The sequence below is a fragment of the Bufo bufo genome, chromosome 6, assembly GCF_905171765.1.
Source record: "Bufo bufo chromosome 6, aBufBuf1.1, whole genome shotgun sequence".
In the NCBI taxonomy this organism is placed as follows: domain Eukaryota; kingdom Metazoa; phylum Chordata; class Amphibia; order Anura; family Bufonidae; genus Bufo; species Bufo bufo.
This window is the reverse complement of record NC_053394.1, coordinates 344,387,284-344,404,442: the sequence shown is the minus strand read 5'-3', so window position 1 is coordinate 344,404,442 and position 17,159 is coordinate 344,387,284. Positions and strand designations below refer to the sequence as shown.

The 17,159-nt window shown below is 47.3% G+C and overlaps 1 protein-coding gene across 1 annotated transcript in view; it reads right to left on the bottom strand.

Annotated features, from left to right (window-relative positions):
• Positions 1–453: 453 nt before the first annotated feature.
• The window catches only part of LOC121005723 (BPI fold-containing family B member 6-like), a 45,971-nt gene continuing 29,265 nt past the window's right edge, over positions 454–17,159 (bottom strand). Inside the window, exon 15 of the mRNA XM_040438490.1 lies at positions 454–567. Within this exon, the coding sequence (XP_040294424.1) occupies positions 529–567 (39 nt within the window). The 3' untranslated portion in view covers positions 454–528. The remainder of the gene's footprint in view (positions 568–17,159) is intronic.

Genomic DNA, 17,159 nt, shown 5'->3' with positions numbered 1-17,159 from the left:
CACAGTGTACTGGGCTGTCTGCTTCCAACCCTGGATGCTTTATAGTTCCTGGCACTGGCAGGTACCTGAAACAGCTAATTGGTTGGGGTGTCAACTGATCTGCTATTCATAACCTATGCTTAGGATAGGTCATTTATGTCTGTAGCCCGGACAACACTTTTAATAACAATTGCCTATATACCGATATGGCAAAAATGTACAGCAACAGATTGGAGCTCAAAGAAAAGAATTGTAGAGGCAATTTTTAATTTTCAGAATTTTTATTTTATTTTGTGTGAACAATATCTGTTGCTGAAATCGCCACTACTTTTCCATGGTAAGTCTCTAACTTTCTTATGGGTCTTTGTCTAATGTTAGCGGTCTACAACCTGCGGTTCTCCACCTGTAATAAAATTGAGATAGCCTTGGGCTGCCAGAGCATGCTGAGAGATAACATCTAGAGAGTCACAGGCTGGGTACTACTAGTCTAAAGCAAGGACGGGGTGCTTGATTGGTGAATTACTCTTCATTAACATGGTCATAGCAGGTTCAGGCTCGGCAGACATTGACTGATATCAAGATTAGGTCCTGGAAATAGAGAACAAGGGATAAGAAGTTTATATGCACATCCTTGAAAAATAAGGTTAGTAGGTTAGTGGTTCTATTTCCAGCCAATGTACTGTTCCGGGCAGACGTTGCACTCACCAGAGTTATGGTGAGCGAGGCCAGCTCCCGGCAGCTCACCAAGCACAGTGCCATACATAGTATAGGACTGAGCTGCAACTAGACCATGTGACCAATATACGGTGACGTCACATGGCCTAGAAAGAGGTTGCGGTGCTCAGATAGCGCCGGCCTCTTCTAACAGCTAATTGGTGGGGGGCCCTGATAGGTCATCAATATTATTTCCAGGATAACCCCTTTAAATCCAGGCAAAACTGAAGAAAAGAAAGCTCCGCCCAGCCATCTTCACTTACAACGCAAGCGCACTATGCTGAATCATAGTGCGCATGCGTGGGATTGCCGGCCGCTCTCTGCAGTGTACAGGCTTCTATGTGAAGCCTGTACTGACTCCTGCACAGCGCGATGTAACCGCTGTGCAGGAGTGACAGCATAGCGATCAGCCACAGAGGCTGATCGCTATGATGTGCATGTCCCCGGGGGGCACTTTGCATAGCAAACAGGGGGCAATGGATGGCACAACGGGGACACTGGACGGCACAACGGGGGCACTGGATGGCAAACAGGGGGGCACTGGATGGCAAACAGGGGGTACTGTGGATGGCACTGTTATGGACGCACTGTGGATGGCACTGTTATGGGGGTACTGTGGGTGTCACTGTTATAGGGGCACCGTGGACGGCACTGTTATGGGGGCACCTTGGACGTCACTGTTATGGGGGCACCGTGGACGTCACTGTTATGGGGGCACCGTGGACGTCACTGTTATGGGGGCACCGTGGACGTCACTGTTATGGGGGCACCGTGGACGTCACTGTTATGGGGGCACCGTGGACGTCACTGTTATGGGGGCACCGTGGACGTCACTGTTATGGGGGCACCGTGGACGTCACTGTTATGGGGGCACCGTGGACGTCACTGTTATGGGGGCACCGTGGACGTCACTGTTATGGGTGCTGAGTATAAGAGATAGGGTCCGTGCACTGAACCGTTTAGGTTTCGCGGTCTGCAAGTTGCGAATCCACTAAATAAGGTTACTGTCCGTGTACCATTCACATTTTTTTGCAGTCCCATTGAGTTCTATGGGTTTTAGATCTGCATTATGAGGACCAGAATAAGACATGTTCTTCTTTCGCAGAACTGACATACGGATGTGGAAAGCACATGGACGTCATCAGTAAAGACAGAACATGTCCTATTCTGGTCTTCAAAATGAGGACCTCAAATCCATAGAACTCAATGGGACTGCAAAAAATGTGGATCGCAAAATGGATACGGTTGTGTGCATAAAGGTTTAGATACACAGCTCAGCAGGTTGTATCATAGAAGATGGGATTAGGCTAGTTTCACACTAGCGACAGGGAAGTCCGTCAGGTTGTTCCGGCGGGTGAACAGCTGTCGGATCCATCCTGCCACTAGTTCACGTGTGCCCCCGGACTGCCGCTCTGTCCCCATTGACTATAATGGGGGCGGAGGCGGAGATCCGGCGGCAGCACAGCAGCGCACGGCGAGAGGCAGCCGGACTAAAAGTATGACCTGCAGTACGACGTGAACTAGCGGCAGGATGGATCCGACGGGCTTTTCACCTGACGGACTCCCCTGCCGCTAATGTGAAAGTACCCTTAGATACACACAACAGGCTCGGTATCGGGCACACATACATGTTAGGAGTAGATACAGATGTGTCTGGGTGTGCTTGCCAATGCCAGCTGTTTATCACACTCTGGAGATGGTGAGGGCAGAGCCTGAGGACGGTCAGTGATGGGATTAGATACACAGCTCAGCAGGCTGTATCACACAGGATAAGATTAGATACACATGTGAGGGCAGAGCCTGTGGACGGTCAGTGATGGGATTAGATACACAGCTCAGCAGGCTGTATCACACAGGATAGGATTAGATACACATGTGAGGGCAGAGCCTGTGGACGGTCAGTGATGGGATTAGATACACAGCTCAGCAGGCTGTATCACACAGGATAAGATTAGATACACATGTGAGGGCAGAGCCTGTGGACGGTCAGTGATGGGGATTAGATACACAGCTCAGCAGGTTGTATCACACAGGATAAGATAAGATACACATGTGAGGGCAGAGCCTGTGGACGGGCAGTGATGGGATTAGATACACAGCTCAGCAGGCTGTATCACACAGGTTAGGATTAGATACACATGTGAGGGCAGAGCCTGCAGACGGTCAGTGATGGGATTAGATGCAGAGCTCAGCAGGTTGTATCACACAGGATAAGATTAGATACACATGTGAGGGCAGAGCCTGTGGACGGTCAGTGATGGGATTAGATACACAGCTCAGCAGGTTGTATCACACAGGATAGGATTAGATACACATGTGAGGGCAGAGCCTGCAGACGGTCAGTGATGGGATTAGATACACAGCTCAGCAGGCTGTATCACACAGGATAAGATTAGATACACATGTGAGGGCAGAGCCTGCGGACGGTCAGTGATGGGATTAGATACACAGCTCAGCAGGTTGTATCACACAGGATAAGATTAGATACACATGTGAGGGCAGAGCCTGAGGACGGTCAGTGATGGGATTAGATACACAGCTCAGCAGGCTGTATCACACAGGATAAGATTAGATACACATGTGAGGGCAGAGCCTGTGGACGGTCAGTGATGGGATTAGATACACAGCTCAGCAGGCTGTATCACACAGGATAGGATTAGATACACATGTGAGGGCAGAGCCTGTGGACGGTCAGTGATGGGATTAGATACACAGCTCAGCAGGCTGTATCACACAGGATAAGATTAGATACACATGTGAGGGCAGAGCCTGTGGACGGTCAGTGATGGGGATTAGATACACAGCTCAGCAGGTTGTATCACACAGGATAAGATAAGATACACATGTGAGGGCAGAGCCTGTGGACGGGCAGTGATGGGATTAGATACACAGCTCAGCAGGCTGTATCACACAGGTTAGGATTAGATACACATGTGAGGGCAGAGCCTGCAGACGGTCAGTGATGGGATTAGATGCAGAGCTCAGCAGGTTGTATCACACAGGATAAGATTAGATACACATGTGAGGGCAGAGCCTGTGGACGGTCAGTGATGGGATTAGATACACAGCTCAGCAGGTTGTATCACACAGGATAGGATTAGATACACATGTGAGGGCAGAGCCTGCAGACGGTCAGTGATGGGATTAGATACACAGCTCAGCAGGCTGTATCACACAGGATAAGATTAGATACACATGTGAGGGCAGAGCCTGCGGACGGTCAGTGATGGGATTAGATACACAGCTCAGCAGGTTGTATCACACAGGATAAGATTAGATACACATGTGAGGGCAGAGCCTGAGGACGGTCAGTGATGGGATTAGATACACAGCTCAGCAGGCTGTATCACACAGGATAAGATTAGATACACATGTGAGGGCAGAGCCTGTGGACGGTCAGTGATGGGATTAGATACACAGCTCAGCAGGCTGTATCACACAGGATAGGATTAGATACACATGTGAGGGCAGAGCCTGTGGACGGTCAGTGATGGGATTAGATACACAGCTCAGCAGGCTGTATCACACAGGATAAGATTAGATACACATGTGAGGGCAGAGCCTGTGGACGGTCAGTGATGGGGATTAGATACACAGCTCAGCAGGTTGTATCACACAGGATAAGATAAGATACACATGTGAGGGCAGAGCCTGCAGACGGTCAGTGATGGGATTAGATGCAGAGCTCAGCAGGTTGTATCACACAGGATAAGATTAGATACACATGTGAGGGCAGAGCCTGTGGACGGTCAGTGATGGGATTAGATACACAGCTCAGCAGGTTGTATCACACAGGATAGGATTAGATACACATGTGAGGGCAGAGCCTGCAGACGGTCAGTGATGGGATTAGATACACAGCTCAGCAGGCTGTATCACACAGGATAAGATTAGATACACATGTGAGGGCAGAGCCTGCGGACGGTCAGTGATGGGATTAGATACACAGCTCAGCAGGTTGTATCACACAGGATAAGATTAGATACACATGTGAGGGCAGAGCCTGTGGACGGTCAGTGATGGGATTAGATACACAGCTCAGCAGGTTGTATCACACAGGATAGGATTAGATACACATGTGAGGGCAGAGCCTGCAGACGGTCAGTGATGGGATTAGATACACAGCTCAGCAGGCTGTATCACACAGGATAAGATTAGATACACATGTGAGGGCAGAGCCTGTGGACGGTCAGTGATGGGATTAGATACACAGCTCAGCAGGTTGTATCACACAGGATAAGATTAGATACACATGTGAGGGCAGAGCCTGTGGACGGTCAGTGATGGGATTCGATACACAGCTCAGCAGGCTGTATCACACAGGATAAGATTAGATACACATATGAGGGCAGAGCCTGTGGACGGGCAGTGATGGGATTAGATACACAGCTCAGCAGGTTGTATCACACAGGATAAGATTAGATACACATGTGAGGGCAGAGCCTGTGGACGGTCAGTGATAGGATTAGATACACAGCTCAGCAGGCTGTATCACACAGGATAAGATTAGATACACATGTGAGAGAAGAGCCTGTGGACGGTCAGTGATGGGATTAGATACAGAGCTCAGCAGGCTGTATCACACAGGATAGGATTAGATACACATGTGAGGGCAGAGCCTGTGGACGGTCAGTGATGGGATTAGATACAGAGCTCAGCAGGTTGTATCACACAGGATAAGATTAGATACACATGTGAGGGCAGAGCCTGCGGACTGTCAATGATGGGATTAGATACAGAGCTCAGCAGGTTGTATCACACAGGATAAGATTAGATACACATGTGAGGGCAGAGCCTGCGGACGGTCAGTGATGGGATTAGATACACAGCTCAGCAGGTTGTATCACACAGGATAAGATTAGATACACATGTGAGGGCAGAGCCTGTGGACGGTCAGTGATGGGATTAGATACACAGCTCAGCAGGTTGTATCACACAGGATAGGATTAGATACACATGTGAGGGCAGAGCCTGTGGACGGTCAGTGATGGAATTAGATACACAGCTCAGCAGGTTGTATCACACAGGATAAGATTAGATACACATGTGAGGGCAGAGCCCGAGGACGGTCAGTGATGGGATTAGATACACAGCTCAGCAGGTTGTATCACACAGGATAGGATTAGATACACATGTGAGGGTAGAGCCTGCAGACGGTCAGTGATGGGATTAGATACACAGCTCAGCAGGTTGTATCACACAGGATAAGATTAGATACACATGTGAGGGCCGAGCCTGTGGACGGCCAGTGATGGGATTAGATACACAGCTCAGCAGGTTGTATCACACAGAATAAGATTAGATACACATGTGAGGGCAGAGCCTGCAGACGGTCAGTGATGGGATTAGATACACAGCTCAGCAGGCTGTATCACACAGGATAAGATTAGATACACATGTGAGGGCCGAGCCTGTGGACGGTCAGTGATGGGATTAGATACACAGCTCAGCAGGCTGTATCACACAGGATAAGATTAGATACACATGTGAGGGCAGAGCCGGTGGACGGTCAATGATGGGATTAGATACAGAGCTCAGCAGGCTGTATCACACAGGATAAGATTAGATACACATGTGAGGGCAGAGCCTGCGGACGGTCAGTGATGGGATTAGATACACAGCTCAGCAGGTTGTATCACACAGGATAAGATTAGATACACATGTGAGGGCAGAGCCTGTGGACGGTCAGTGATGGGATTAGATACACAGCTCAGCAGGTTGTATCACACAGGATAAGATTAGATACACATGTGAGGGCAGAGCCTGTGGACGGGCAGTGATGGGATTAGATACACAGCTCAGCAGGTTGTATCACACAGGATAAGTTTAGATACACATGTGAGGGCAGAGCCTGTGGACGGTCAGTGATGGGGATTAGATACAGAGCTCAGCAGGTTGTATCACACAGGATAAGATTAGATACACATGTGAGGGCAGAGCCTGTGGACGGGCAGTGATGGGATTAGATACAGAGCTCAGCAGGTTGTATCACACAGGTTAGGATTAGATACACATGTGAGGGAAGAGCCTGTGGACGGTCAGTGATGGGATTAGATACACAGCTCAGCAGGTTGTATCACACAGGATAAGATTAGATACACATGTGAGGGCAGAGCCTGTGGACGGTCAGTGATGGGATTAGATACACAGCTCAGCAGGTTGTATCACACAGGATAAGATTAGATACACAAGTGAGGGCAGAGCCTGTGGACGGTCAGTGATGGGGATTAGATACAGAGCTCAGCAGGTTGTATCACACAGGATAAGATTAGATACACATGTGAGGGCAGAGCCTGCGGACGGTCAGTGATGGGGATTAGATACACAGCTCAGCAGGTTGTATCACACAGGATAAGTTTAGATACACATGTGAGGGCAGAGCCTGTGGACGGTCAGTGATGGGATTAGATACACAGCTCAGCAGGTTGTATCACACAGGATAAGATTAGATACACATGTGAGGGCAGAGCCTGTGGACGGTCAGTGATGGGATTAGATACACAGCTCTGCAGATTGTATCACACAGGATAAGATTAGATACACATGTGAGGGCAGAGCCCGAGGACGGTCAGTGATGGGATTAGATGCAGAGCTCAGCAGGTTGTATCACACAGGCTAAGATTAGATACACATGTGAGGGCAGAGCCTGTGGACGGTCAGTGATGGGATTAGATACACAGCTCAGCAGGTTGTATCACACAGGATAAGATTAGATACACATGTGAGGGCAGAGCCGGTGGACGGTCAATGATGGGATTAGATACAGAGCTCAGCAGGCTGTATCACACAGGATAAGATTAGATACACATGTGAGGGCAGAGCCTGTGGACGGTCAGTGATGGGGATTAGATACACAGCTCAGCAGGTTGTATCACACAGGATAAGATTAGATACACATGTGAGGGCAGAGCCTGCAGACGGTCAGTGATGGGATTAGATACAGAGCTCAGCAGGTTGTATCACACAGGATAAGATTAGATACACATGTGAGGGCAGAGCCTGTGGACTGGCAGTGATGGGATTAGATACAGAGCTCAGCAGGTTGTATCACACAGGTTAGGATTAGATACAGATGTGAGGGCAGAGCCTGTGGACGGTCAGTGATGGGATTAGATACACATGTGAGGGCAGAGCCTGTGGACGGTCAGTGATGGGGATTAGATACAGAGCTCCGCAGGCTGTATCACACAGGATAAGATTAGATACACATGTGAGGGCAGAGCCTGTGGACGGTCAGTGATGGGGATTAGATACACAGCTCAGCAGGTTGTATCACACAGGATAAGATTAGATACACATGTGAGGGCAGAGCCTGCAGACGGTCAGTGATGGGATTAGATACAGAGCTCAGCAGGTTGTATCACACAGGATAAGATTAGATACACATGTGAGGGCAGAGCCTGTGGACTGGCAGTGATGGGATTAGATACAGAGCTCAGCAGGTTGTATCACACAGGTTAGGATTAGATACAGATGTGAGGGCAGAGCCTGTGGACGGTCAGTGATGGGATTAGATACACATGTGAGGGCAGAGCCTGTGGACGGTCAGTGATGGGGATTAGATACAGAGCTCCGCAGGCTGTATCACACAGGATAAGATTAGATACACATGTGAGGGCAGAGCCTGTGGGCGGTCAGTGATGGGGATTAGATACACAGCTCAGCAGGTTGTATCACATAGGATAAGATTAGATACTCATGTGAGGGTGGAGCCTGCGGACGGTCAGTGATGGGATTAGATACAGAGCTCAGCAGGTTGTATCACACAGGTTAGGATTAGATACACATGTGAGGGCAGAGCCTGTGGACGGTCAGTGATGGGATTAGATACACAGCTCAGCAGGTTCTATCACACAGGATAAGATTAGATACACATGTGAGGGCAGAGTCTGTGGACGGTCAGTGATGGGGATTAGATACAGAGCTCCGCAGGCTGTATCACACAGGATAAGATTAGATACACATGTGAGGGCAGAGCCTGTGGACGGTCAGTGATGGGATTTAGTGAGAAGTAGACTCATGTCTGTGTGCAGAATGATGGACACAGGAGTTGTAGGTGGAGCTGCTGCAGGCAGAGCAGTGTGGGGGCGTGGCCAGCCTGTGACTCATCACTGTGCAGTGCAGCCAGGCTTGTGTACAAATAAAGTTATGTATTCAACAAAATGAGAAGGGGAGAAAGTAAACAGATCTGCCAGGATAATCTGATGTCTACCAGGGGATAGGGAAAGCTCAGACATGAAAAACAGGTATTGGGGGCATATGTATGGATGGTGAGGGGTGTTAGGAGCACATAAAAATAATTTTGATTTTGGGACCGGACAACCCATTACCTGTGCGAGAGGAGCATGGCACAGGCATTGTTAAATCCCTGTGTCATGCTCTGCTGCCTGACAACATGCCAGTTTAAAAATTATCTGGAGTAAGATTTTTTTTTTACCAGGTGCAGTCCTCTTATTACACTTGGTGCATCTTCTGACAGTCAAAGCATCAGAGAGGTAAATTTCTGCCAGCTGTAGTTGGTTTAGCTTTGCACTGTAATTTGTGCCAGTTTCTGGTGTAAATAATAGTAACTCTTTTAGGCTCCTTGCAGACGAGCGTGTCTGGATTAGGTCCGGATGCGTTGCGAATGCGTTTAGTGAAAACTGCGCGATTTCGCAAGCAAGTTCATTAGTTTTATTTGCGATCGCGTTCAGTTTTTATCGCGCGGGTGCAATGCGCAATGATGCGTTTTTCACACACGTGATAAATAAACTGAATGTTTACAAACACCATCTCTTAGCAACCATCCATGAAAATCACATCGCTTGCGGATGCAATGCGTTTTTCACGCAGCCCCCTTCACTTCTATGGGGCCTGCGTTGCGTGAAAAACGCAGAATATAGAACATGCTACGATTTTCATGCAACGCACAAGTGATGCGTGAAAACCACCGCTCATGTACACAGACCCATTGAAATGAATGGGTCCGGATTCAGTGCGGGTGCAATGCGTTTGCATCACGCATTGCACCCGCGCGGAATACTCGCTCGTGTGAAAGAGGCCTTAGGCTGCTGCCTCCTGCTAAGCATTGCTCAGTTTTTAAAAAATTAGCAAGAGTGACGTAAATTAAAATAAAATATAAAAAGAAAATTTCTGAGCAAAATGTTGTTGTGTAATTCTATATTAAGTAAATGTGCAGTTTGCTACACAAGTAGCATAAACGGATTGCATTAACAGCGGTTCTTTTAATAAATTCTACATGTGTTAACTTTTTCTGCAGGTCAGCATGATTACAGAGATCCCAAAATTTATATCAATTTCAGGTTTTACTACTTTTGCAAAATAAAAGCTTTTTGTTTAAAAAAAATTATATTTCCTTTTATACAGCCTCATTCCTTCACATTTTAATTTTTTCCATCTATGGAGCCGCGTGATGGTTTGCTTATTTGTGGTACAACTTTTCATTTACATACATGCAACTTTTTGATCACCGAGGCTGACCCTTGAGTTTCTGCCACACTTTTGCATGCCGTAGGTCCCTTGACATGCAGATTCCACGCTGTTTTAGTATTTTTTTTACTGCATTAGGGCTCATGCATGCAGCCGTTGCCCTGCCGTGGCCATATTGCGGCCCGCATACGATGGGTCCGCAATACACGGGGCACCGGCCGTGTGCACCCCGCATCACAGATGCGGATCTATTTACTTGAATGGGTCCACAAACCCGGAGATGCGGTGCGGAAGCACGGATCGGAACCTCATGGAAGCACTACAAAGTATGCACTACTTTTTTGCGGTGCGGACCGCCGGATGCGGATTGCGGACCCCATTCAAGTGAATGAGTCTGCGATCCACATGCGGCTACCCCACGGTTCGTGCCCGTGCATTGCAGACCGCAATTTGCGGTCCGCAGCACAGGCCTGGCCAGCACACGGTCGTGTGCATGAGCCCTAATCCACATGGAAAAAATCTGCCATTTGAATGAGCACTTGTTCTGTAGTTTTAGAAAAAAGATAAGCAACAAGCCATTCTGGAATGTTTTATGATTTTCATTATATGGGATGAATAACATGCTAGTTTTAGATTAGGTTGCTGTGGGTGCGATGATACCAATTATGTGTACTTTTTAAATTTCTTCAATATTTTGTGAAAATAAAGTAATTTTTAATTCCAAACAGATTTTTTTTTGTCTCTTAGTTTCATAGAAGTACATAGATATTAGACCCAGGAGTTTTTATTAATCCCCTGGCTGTCATGGAAACCCATGAGCACCATACAGTGCAAAGTCATCGATATCTATAGACAAGAACAAAGGTAAGGAAGGTCACATCTGTAGCTCTAATCCTAGCCATTACAACAGGGAGTCAGCTCCTGCACCCAAACCATTTTATATATATATATATATATATATATATTTTAATGCCGTGGGCTCCTATGACCATTTTTGAAGAAAGGCAGGGACACAACAAAGACTCTTCAACACTGTTTATTGCTTGTTCCAGCCAACTTAGGCTGCGTTCACACGGGCGAGATTTCCGCGCGGGTGCAATGCGGTAGGTGAACGCATTGCACCCGCACTGAATCTGGACCCATTCATTTCAATGGGGCTGTTCAGATGAGCGATGATTTTCACGCATCACTTATGCGTTGCGTGAAAATCGCAGCATGCTCTATATTCTGCGTTTTTCACGCAACGCAGGCCCCATAGAAGTGAATGGGGTTGCGTGAAAATCGCATGCATCCGCAAGCAAGTGCGGATGCGGTGCGATTTTCACGCACGGTTGCTAGGTGACTGTCTATACACTGTATTATTTTCCCTTATAACATGGTTATAAGGGAAAATAATAGCATTCTGAATACAGAATGCTTAGTAGGTGATCAGTTGAGGGTTAAAAAAAATTAACTCACCTTCTCCGTTTGTTCGCGTAAGTCCCGGTCTCTTCTTTACTTCTCAAAAGATGAACTATGGGCTAAAGGACCTTTGATGACGTAAGATCACATGCTCCAATCACATGGTCCATCACCGCGGTGATGGACCCTGTGATTGGAGCATGTGATCTGACGTCATCAAAGGTCCTTTAGCCCATAGTTCATCTTTTGAGAAGTAAAGAAGAGACCGGGACTTACGCGAACAAACGGAGAAGGTGAGTTAATTTTTTTTATTTTTTTTAACCCTCAACTGATCACCTACTAAGCATTCTGTATTCAGAATGCTATTATTTTCCCTTATAACCATGTTATAAGGGAAAATAATAACATCTACACAACACCGAACCCAAACCTGAACTTCTGTGAAGAAGTTCGGGTCTGGGTACCACAGTCGATTTTTTTTATCACGCGCGTGCAAAACACATTGCACACGCACGATAAAAACTGAACATCGGAACGCAATCGCAGTCAAAACTGACTGCAATTGCATTCCTACTCGCGCGGGTTTGCCGCAACACACCGGGACGCATCCGGAACTAATCCGGACACGCTCGTGTGAACCCAGCCTTACAGTTCAGCTACAGCCGGATCGCAGCCGGGTCAGGTAATCAGTCCACAGGCCAGTGTTTCCTTCACACGTGCCTTGCAGTGTGTGATCTGGAGCCTCTCCCTCCACAGACTCACCCTCTGCTTTCTGCTGCTCACTTTTAAAACACAGTCGTGGACTTGAGCCACGTAGAAACCCCGGAGTGGATTGTGGTGAATAAGCACCCACCCAGCTCTTTGCTTGCTCCCAGTAAAAGCCAGGCCCGGATTAGCTGTTACCAGCTATACTAGGTAACAACAGTGTCCACTATCTATACTAGTGGACACTCTAGCTTCTGGCTTCCACTCCACCAAGGCCAGGTATCTTGGTGGCACGTCTCAGGTACACCCCAGCAAACCACAATATGTATCTCCTTAATAGGCTTCTTGCACCATTCTCGGAGATACATACCATCCTTCATATATGAGGCCTGTCACTACCTCACATAATCTCCCCTCTGTTGAAACCTGTGGGGATGAACACCTGCACCAAAACATGATTCTTGTGACAGGGCATCCGCATTACCCTGCAGATTTCAGATTTAAATTCTGCAAGGAGAGAAACCACCTGGTTACCCGAGCATTTCTCTCCTTGAAATTTCTCATCCAGACCAATGGTGAATGGTCCATCACCAGGCGAAAATGCCGCCTCATCAGTTAGTACCGTAAGGATTCCAAGGCCCCCTTGATGGCTAGGCACTCCTTCTCCACTAGGCTGTAGTTCTTTTCTGCTAGGGTAAGCTTTCTACTCAAATAAGTGATAAGATGTTCATCTCCGTTCACTTTTTGAGACAGAACGGCTCCTAGCCCTACTTCAGACGCGTTTGGATAATGAGTTCGTCCTTAAAGTTGGGGGTTCACATAGGGCCTGAAATACTTCTGCCTAAAGATTACACCGAATCCTGACTGACTTCCATCCTTTCAGCAGATCGGTTAGGGGTGCAGCCCTCCCAGCGAAATTGGGTAGAAACCGCCTATAATACCCAATTATGCAGAGAAACGTTTTGACTTGCTTTGTCGTGAGAGGTCGGGGCCAATTACGAATGGCCTTGACTTTGTTTATTTAGCCATGAGATCATCAAACCTCAATCACGTACCCCAAATAAGTCAAGCCCGCATCTCGGAGTGAGTCCACGACTGCCTGCACATGGAACAAATGAGACTGCCAGTCGGCACTATGGATAATGATATCATCCAAGTAGGTGTATGCGTACTCCCGAAGAGGTTTAAAGACTATGTCCATTATCCTCTGGAACTTGGTTGGGGCCCATGTAACCCAAAAGGCAAAACGATATAGTGGTAAAGTCCTTCTGGTGTGACAAAGGCAGTCTTTTCCTTTGCTGACTGTGTCAGAGGTGCCTGCCAGTAACGCTTGGTTAAATCCAGCGTCGTGAAGTACTGGGCCTGGTCCAGTCTTTCAATCAGCTCATCAACCCGGGGCATTGGATAAAGGTTGAACTTCGACACTTCATTCAATTTCCGGAAATCGTTACGAAATCATAATGATCCGTTTGGCTTTGGAATCAACACAATGGAACTGGCCCACTCACTCTTGGATTCCTCGATAACTCCTAGGCTAAGCATCTTCTGTACCTCTTCTGAAATGGCTTGTCTTGTCTTGTACGGTTTCACTCGTACCCTTACTCGTGGCTCGGTGACAATGTCATGCTGGACCACCGATTTATGACCATGCTTTTCTGAAAAGACAACGGTATTCTGCTGCACTAACTTCCTGACCTCCCGTTTTTGTTGTTTTGACAGGTTTTCTGCTATTTTTACTCTGACCTCTGTGGCCCACATAGATTCCCGGTCCCTCCACGCCTTTAGCAAGTTTATGTGATATATTTGTTCTGTTTTTCTCTGCCCAAGCTGATATATTTTATAATAAACTTCGCCCACTTTTTCCTGAACTTCATAGGGTCCTTGCCACTTAGCCAGAAACTAACTCTCAACAGTGGGTACGAGTACGAGAACTCAATCTCCTGGAGAAAAGTTCCTGACTGTGGCCTTTCTATTATACCCATTGCGCTGAGCTGCCTGAGCCTCTACTAGATGTTCCCTCACAATGGGCATTACTGATGCAATCCGTTCCTGTAATGTGCTCTATTAGACTCTTATGGAGAATAGGCTCCTGCTCCCATGTCTCTTTGGCAATGTCAAGCAGGCCTCTGGGATGTCTGCCATATAACAGTTTGAACGGGGAAAACCCAGTTAAAAACTGGGGAACCTCTCGGATGGCGAACATCAAATATGGCCGCAACATATCCCAGTCCTTCCCATCTTGGGATACTACCCTTTTTAACATACTCTTTAGGGTTTTATTAAACCTTCCCACCAGCCCATCTGTTTGGGGGTGGTAAACTGATGTGTGTAACTGCTTGATTCAAAGCAGCTTGCACAACTCCTTTGTCACTTTGGACATAAAAGGAGTACCTTGATCCGTAAGGATCTCTTTGGGCAACACAATGCGGCAAAACATGGCAAATAGTTCCCTGGCAAAAGTTTGGCTGAGGTACAGTATGACGGAGAGGAATGGCCTTCAGTTACTAAGTCGCATAGTCCAATACCACTAATATGTGTTTGTGGCCCCGAGCCGACTTTACCATGGACCCCACAAGATCTATAGCGATCTGTTCAAAAGGTACCTCTATAATGGGAAGAGGTACCAGTGGACTACAGAAATTCACTGTGGAAGCAGTAATCTGACACTCTGGACACGACTCACAAAACCTCCTAACCTCTTCATAGACACTAGGCCAGAAGAACCACTGGAGTATATGCTCTAGTGTCTTTTTGACCCCAAGATGACCTCCCATTACATGTGTGTGAGCCAAGTGTAATACTGCCCAGCGGTAGGGCTGTGGTACTACTAGCTGCTCCACTACCTCCTGTCGGACCTTGTCGATGTGGTACAATAAGTCCTGGGAAACAGACATATTGGGAAACACCACTTCTGCACCCGGTTGTTGGGCTACCATATTGATTACAGTCACTCTCTCTCTGGCTCGTACCAGAGTGGGGTCCTGGAGTTGTCCCGGGACACCTCCTGCTCTGGGATATATGTGGCCTCTGCGGCCTCACCGGCCAATACCTCTAGGGGAAATCTATCGGGGTTACACTCTGGCCCTATGATGAGGACCCCTACGACCAGTAGCCTGGAATTGGGTCTTCGGGTTCAGGACCTTCCCGCCCGGTGTGGCCATGACAGCCATCACCGTCGGATACAGTTGGATATCCCCATGTATACAGATAACGGAGACCTTTTGTTCAGAGGGATTTTTCTGACAAACCAGTGACCCGTGCACTAGGGTCACTAGACTCCCGGAGTCTAACAGTGCGTTAATACAGTACCCGTTAATAAACACCTGGCACATAGGAGTTTCACCAGTGCTCAGCAGGGTGTCTGCAGTACAAACAGGCTGTCACGGCCTCGGTGTAGTGCCCAGTGACACGTTTGCTGTACATGCCGGTTGCCAGGGGCAACGTGTGGTTGTCAGCATGTTTGTGCTTTTCTCCCCTTCTCCTGGTTCCTCCTCTTTCTGGTGCTGGAGGGGTTAACTACCTTGCTGGGTGCGGTCACTAGGTGCTTCTTATACCCGTGGCTTATGGCCAGGAGTCAGTTGTACTCCAGCCTTGGTGTGTGCTGGAATTATGCTCCTAGTCTGGATGTTCCATCTTTCAGTGTGAGGGCTACCTAGTGGGACATACTGTTTCGGTGGGGAGTGGGGGAAACTCCCCACCATATGATGAAGGGTGTATGGGGAAGCAGCTAGGGCTGGATGCCGGGATCAGGGAGCAGGTCACCTCCTAAAGTGTCCCTAATCCTCTCCCTAACTCCTCAGCATATGAGCAGACCTGGATGGTACGACGGCTCATACCCAGGATACCTAGGACCCTGAGTCGCCCTGAAAATCCTTCACATCATTAACGCATCGTGTTATCTTGAAACAAAAGCCATTGAAAAGCAATTAAAGGTGTTTGCTTAATACATTTAGTTTAGATAACACGTCTCATAAAGCTACATCCGTATGAGGCCTGTCACTGCCTCAAAAAATATATATATAAATATATACAGTGCCTTACAAAAGTATTCACCCCCTTGACTTTTTTTGTATTTTGTTACATTACAACCTTAAGTTCAATGTTTTGTTAATCTGAATTTTATGTGATGGATCAGAACACAATAGTCTAAGTTGGTGAAGTGAAATGAGAAAAATATATAAATAAAACTATTGTTCAGAAATAGAAAACAGAAAATTGGCATGTGCGTATGTATTCACTACCTTTGTTAGGAAGCCCATAAAAAGCTCTGGTGCCAACTAATTACCTTCAGAAGTCACAAAATTAGTGAAATGACACCTGTTGTGCAATCTAAGTGTCACATGATCTGTCATTACATACACACACCTTTTTTGAAAGGCCCCAGAGACTGCAACACCAAAGCAAGAGGCATCACTAACAAAACACTGCCATAAAGACCAAGGAACTCTCCAAACAAGTAAGGGACAATGTTGTTGAGAAGTACAAGTCAGGGTTAGGTTATGAAAAAATATCCAAATCTTTGATGATCCCCAGGAGCACCATCAAATCTATCATAACCAAATGGAAAGAACATGGCACAACAGCAAACCTGCCAAGAGACAGCCGCCCACCAAAACTCACGGACCGGGCAAGGAGGGCATTAATCAGAGAGGCAGCACAGAGACCTAAGGAGGAGTTGCAGAGTTCCACAGCAGAGACTGGAGTATCTGTACATGGGACGACAATAAGCGTTACGCTCCATAGAGTTGGGCCTTATGGCAGAGTGGCCAGAAGAAAGCCATTACTTTCAGCTAAAAACAAAAATGCACGTTGTGAGTTTGCGAAACGGCATGTGGGAGACTCCCAAAATGTATGGAGGAAGGTGCTCTGGTCTGATGAGAGTAAAATGGAACTTTTCGGCCATCGAAGGAAACGCTATGTCTGGCGCAAAC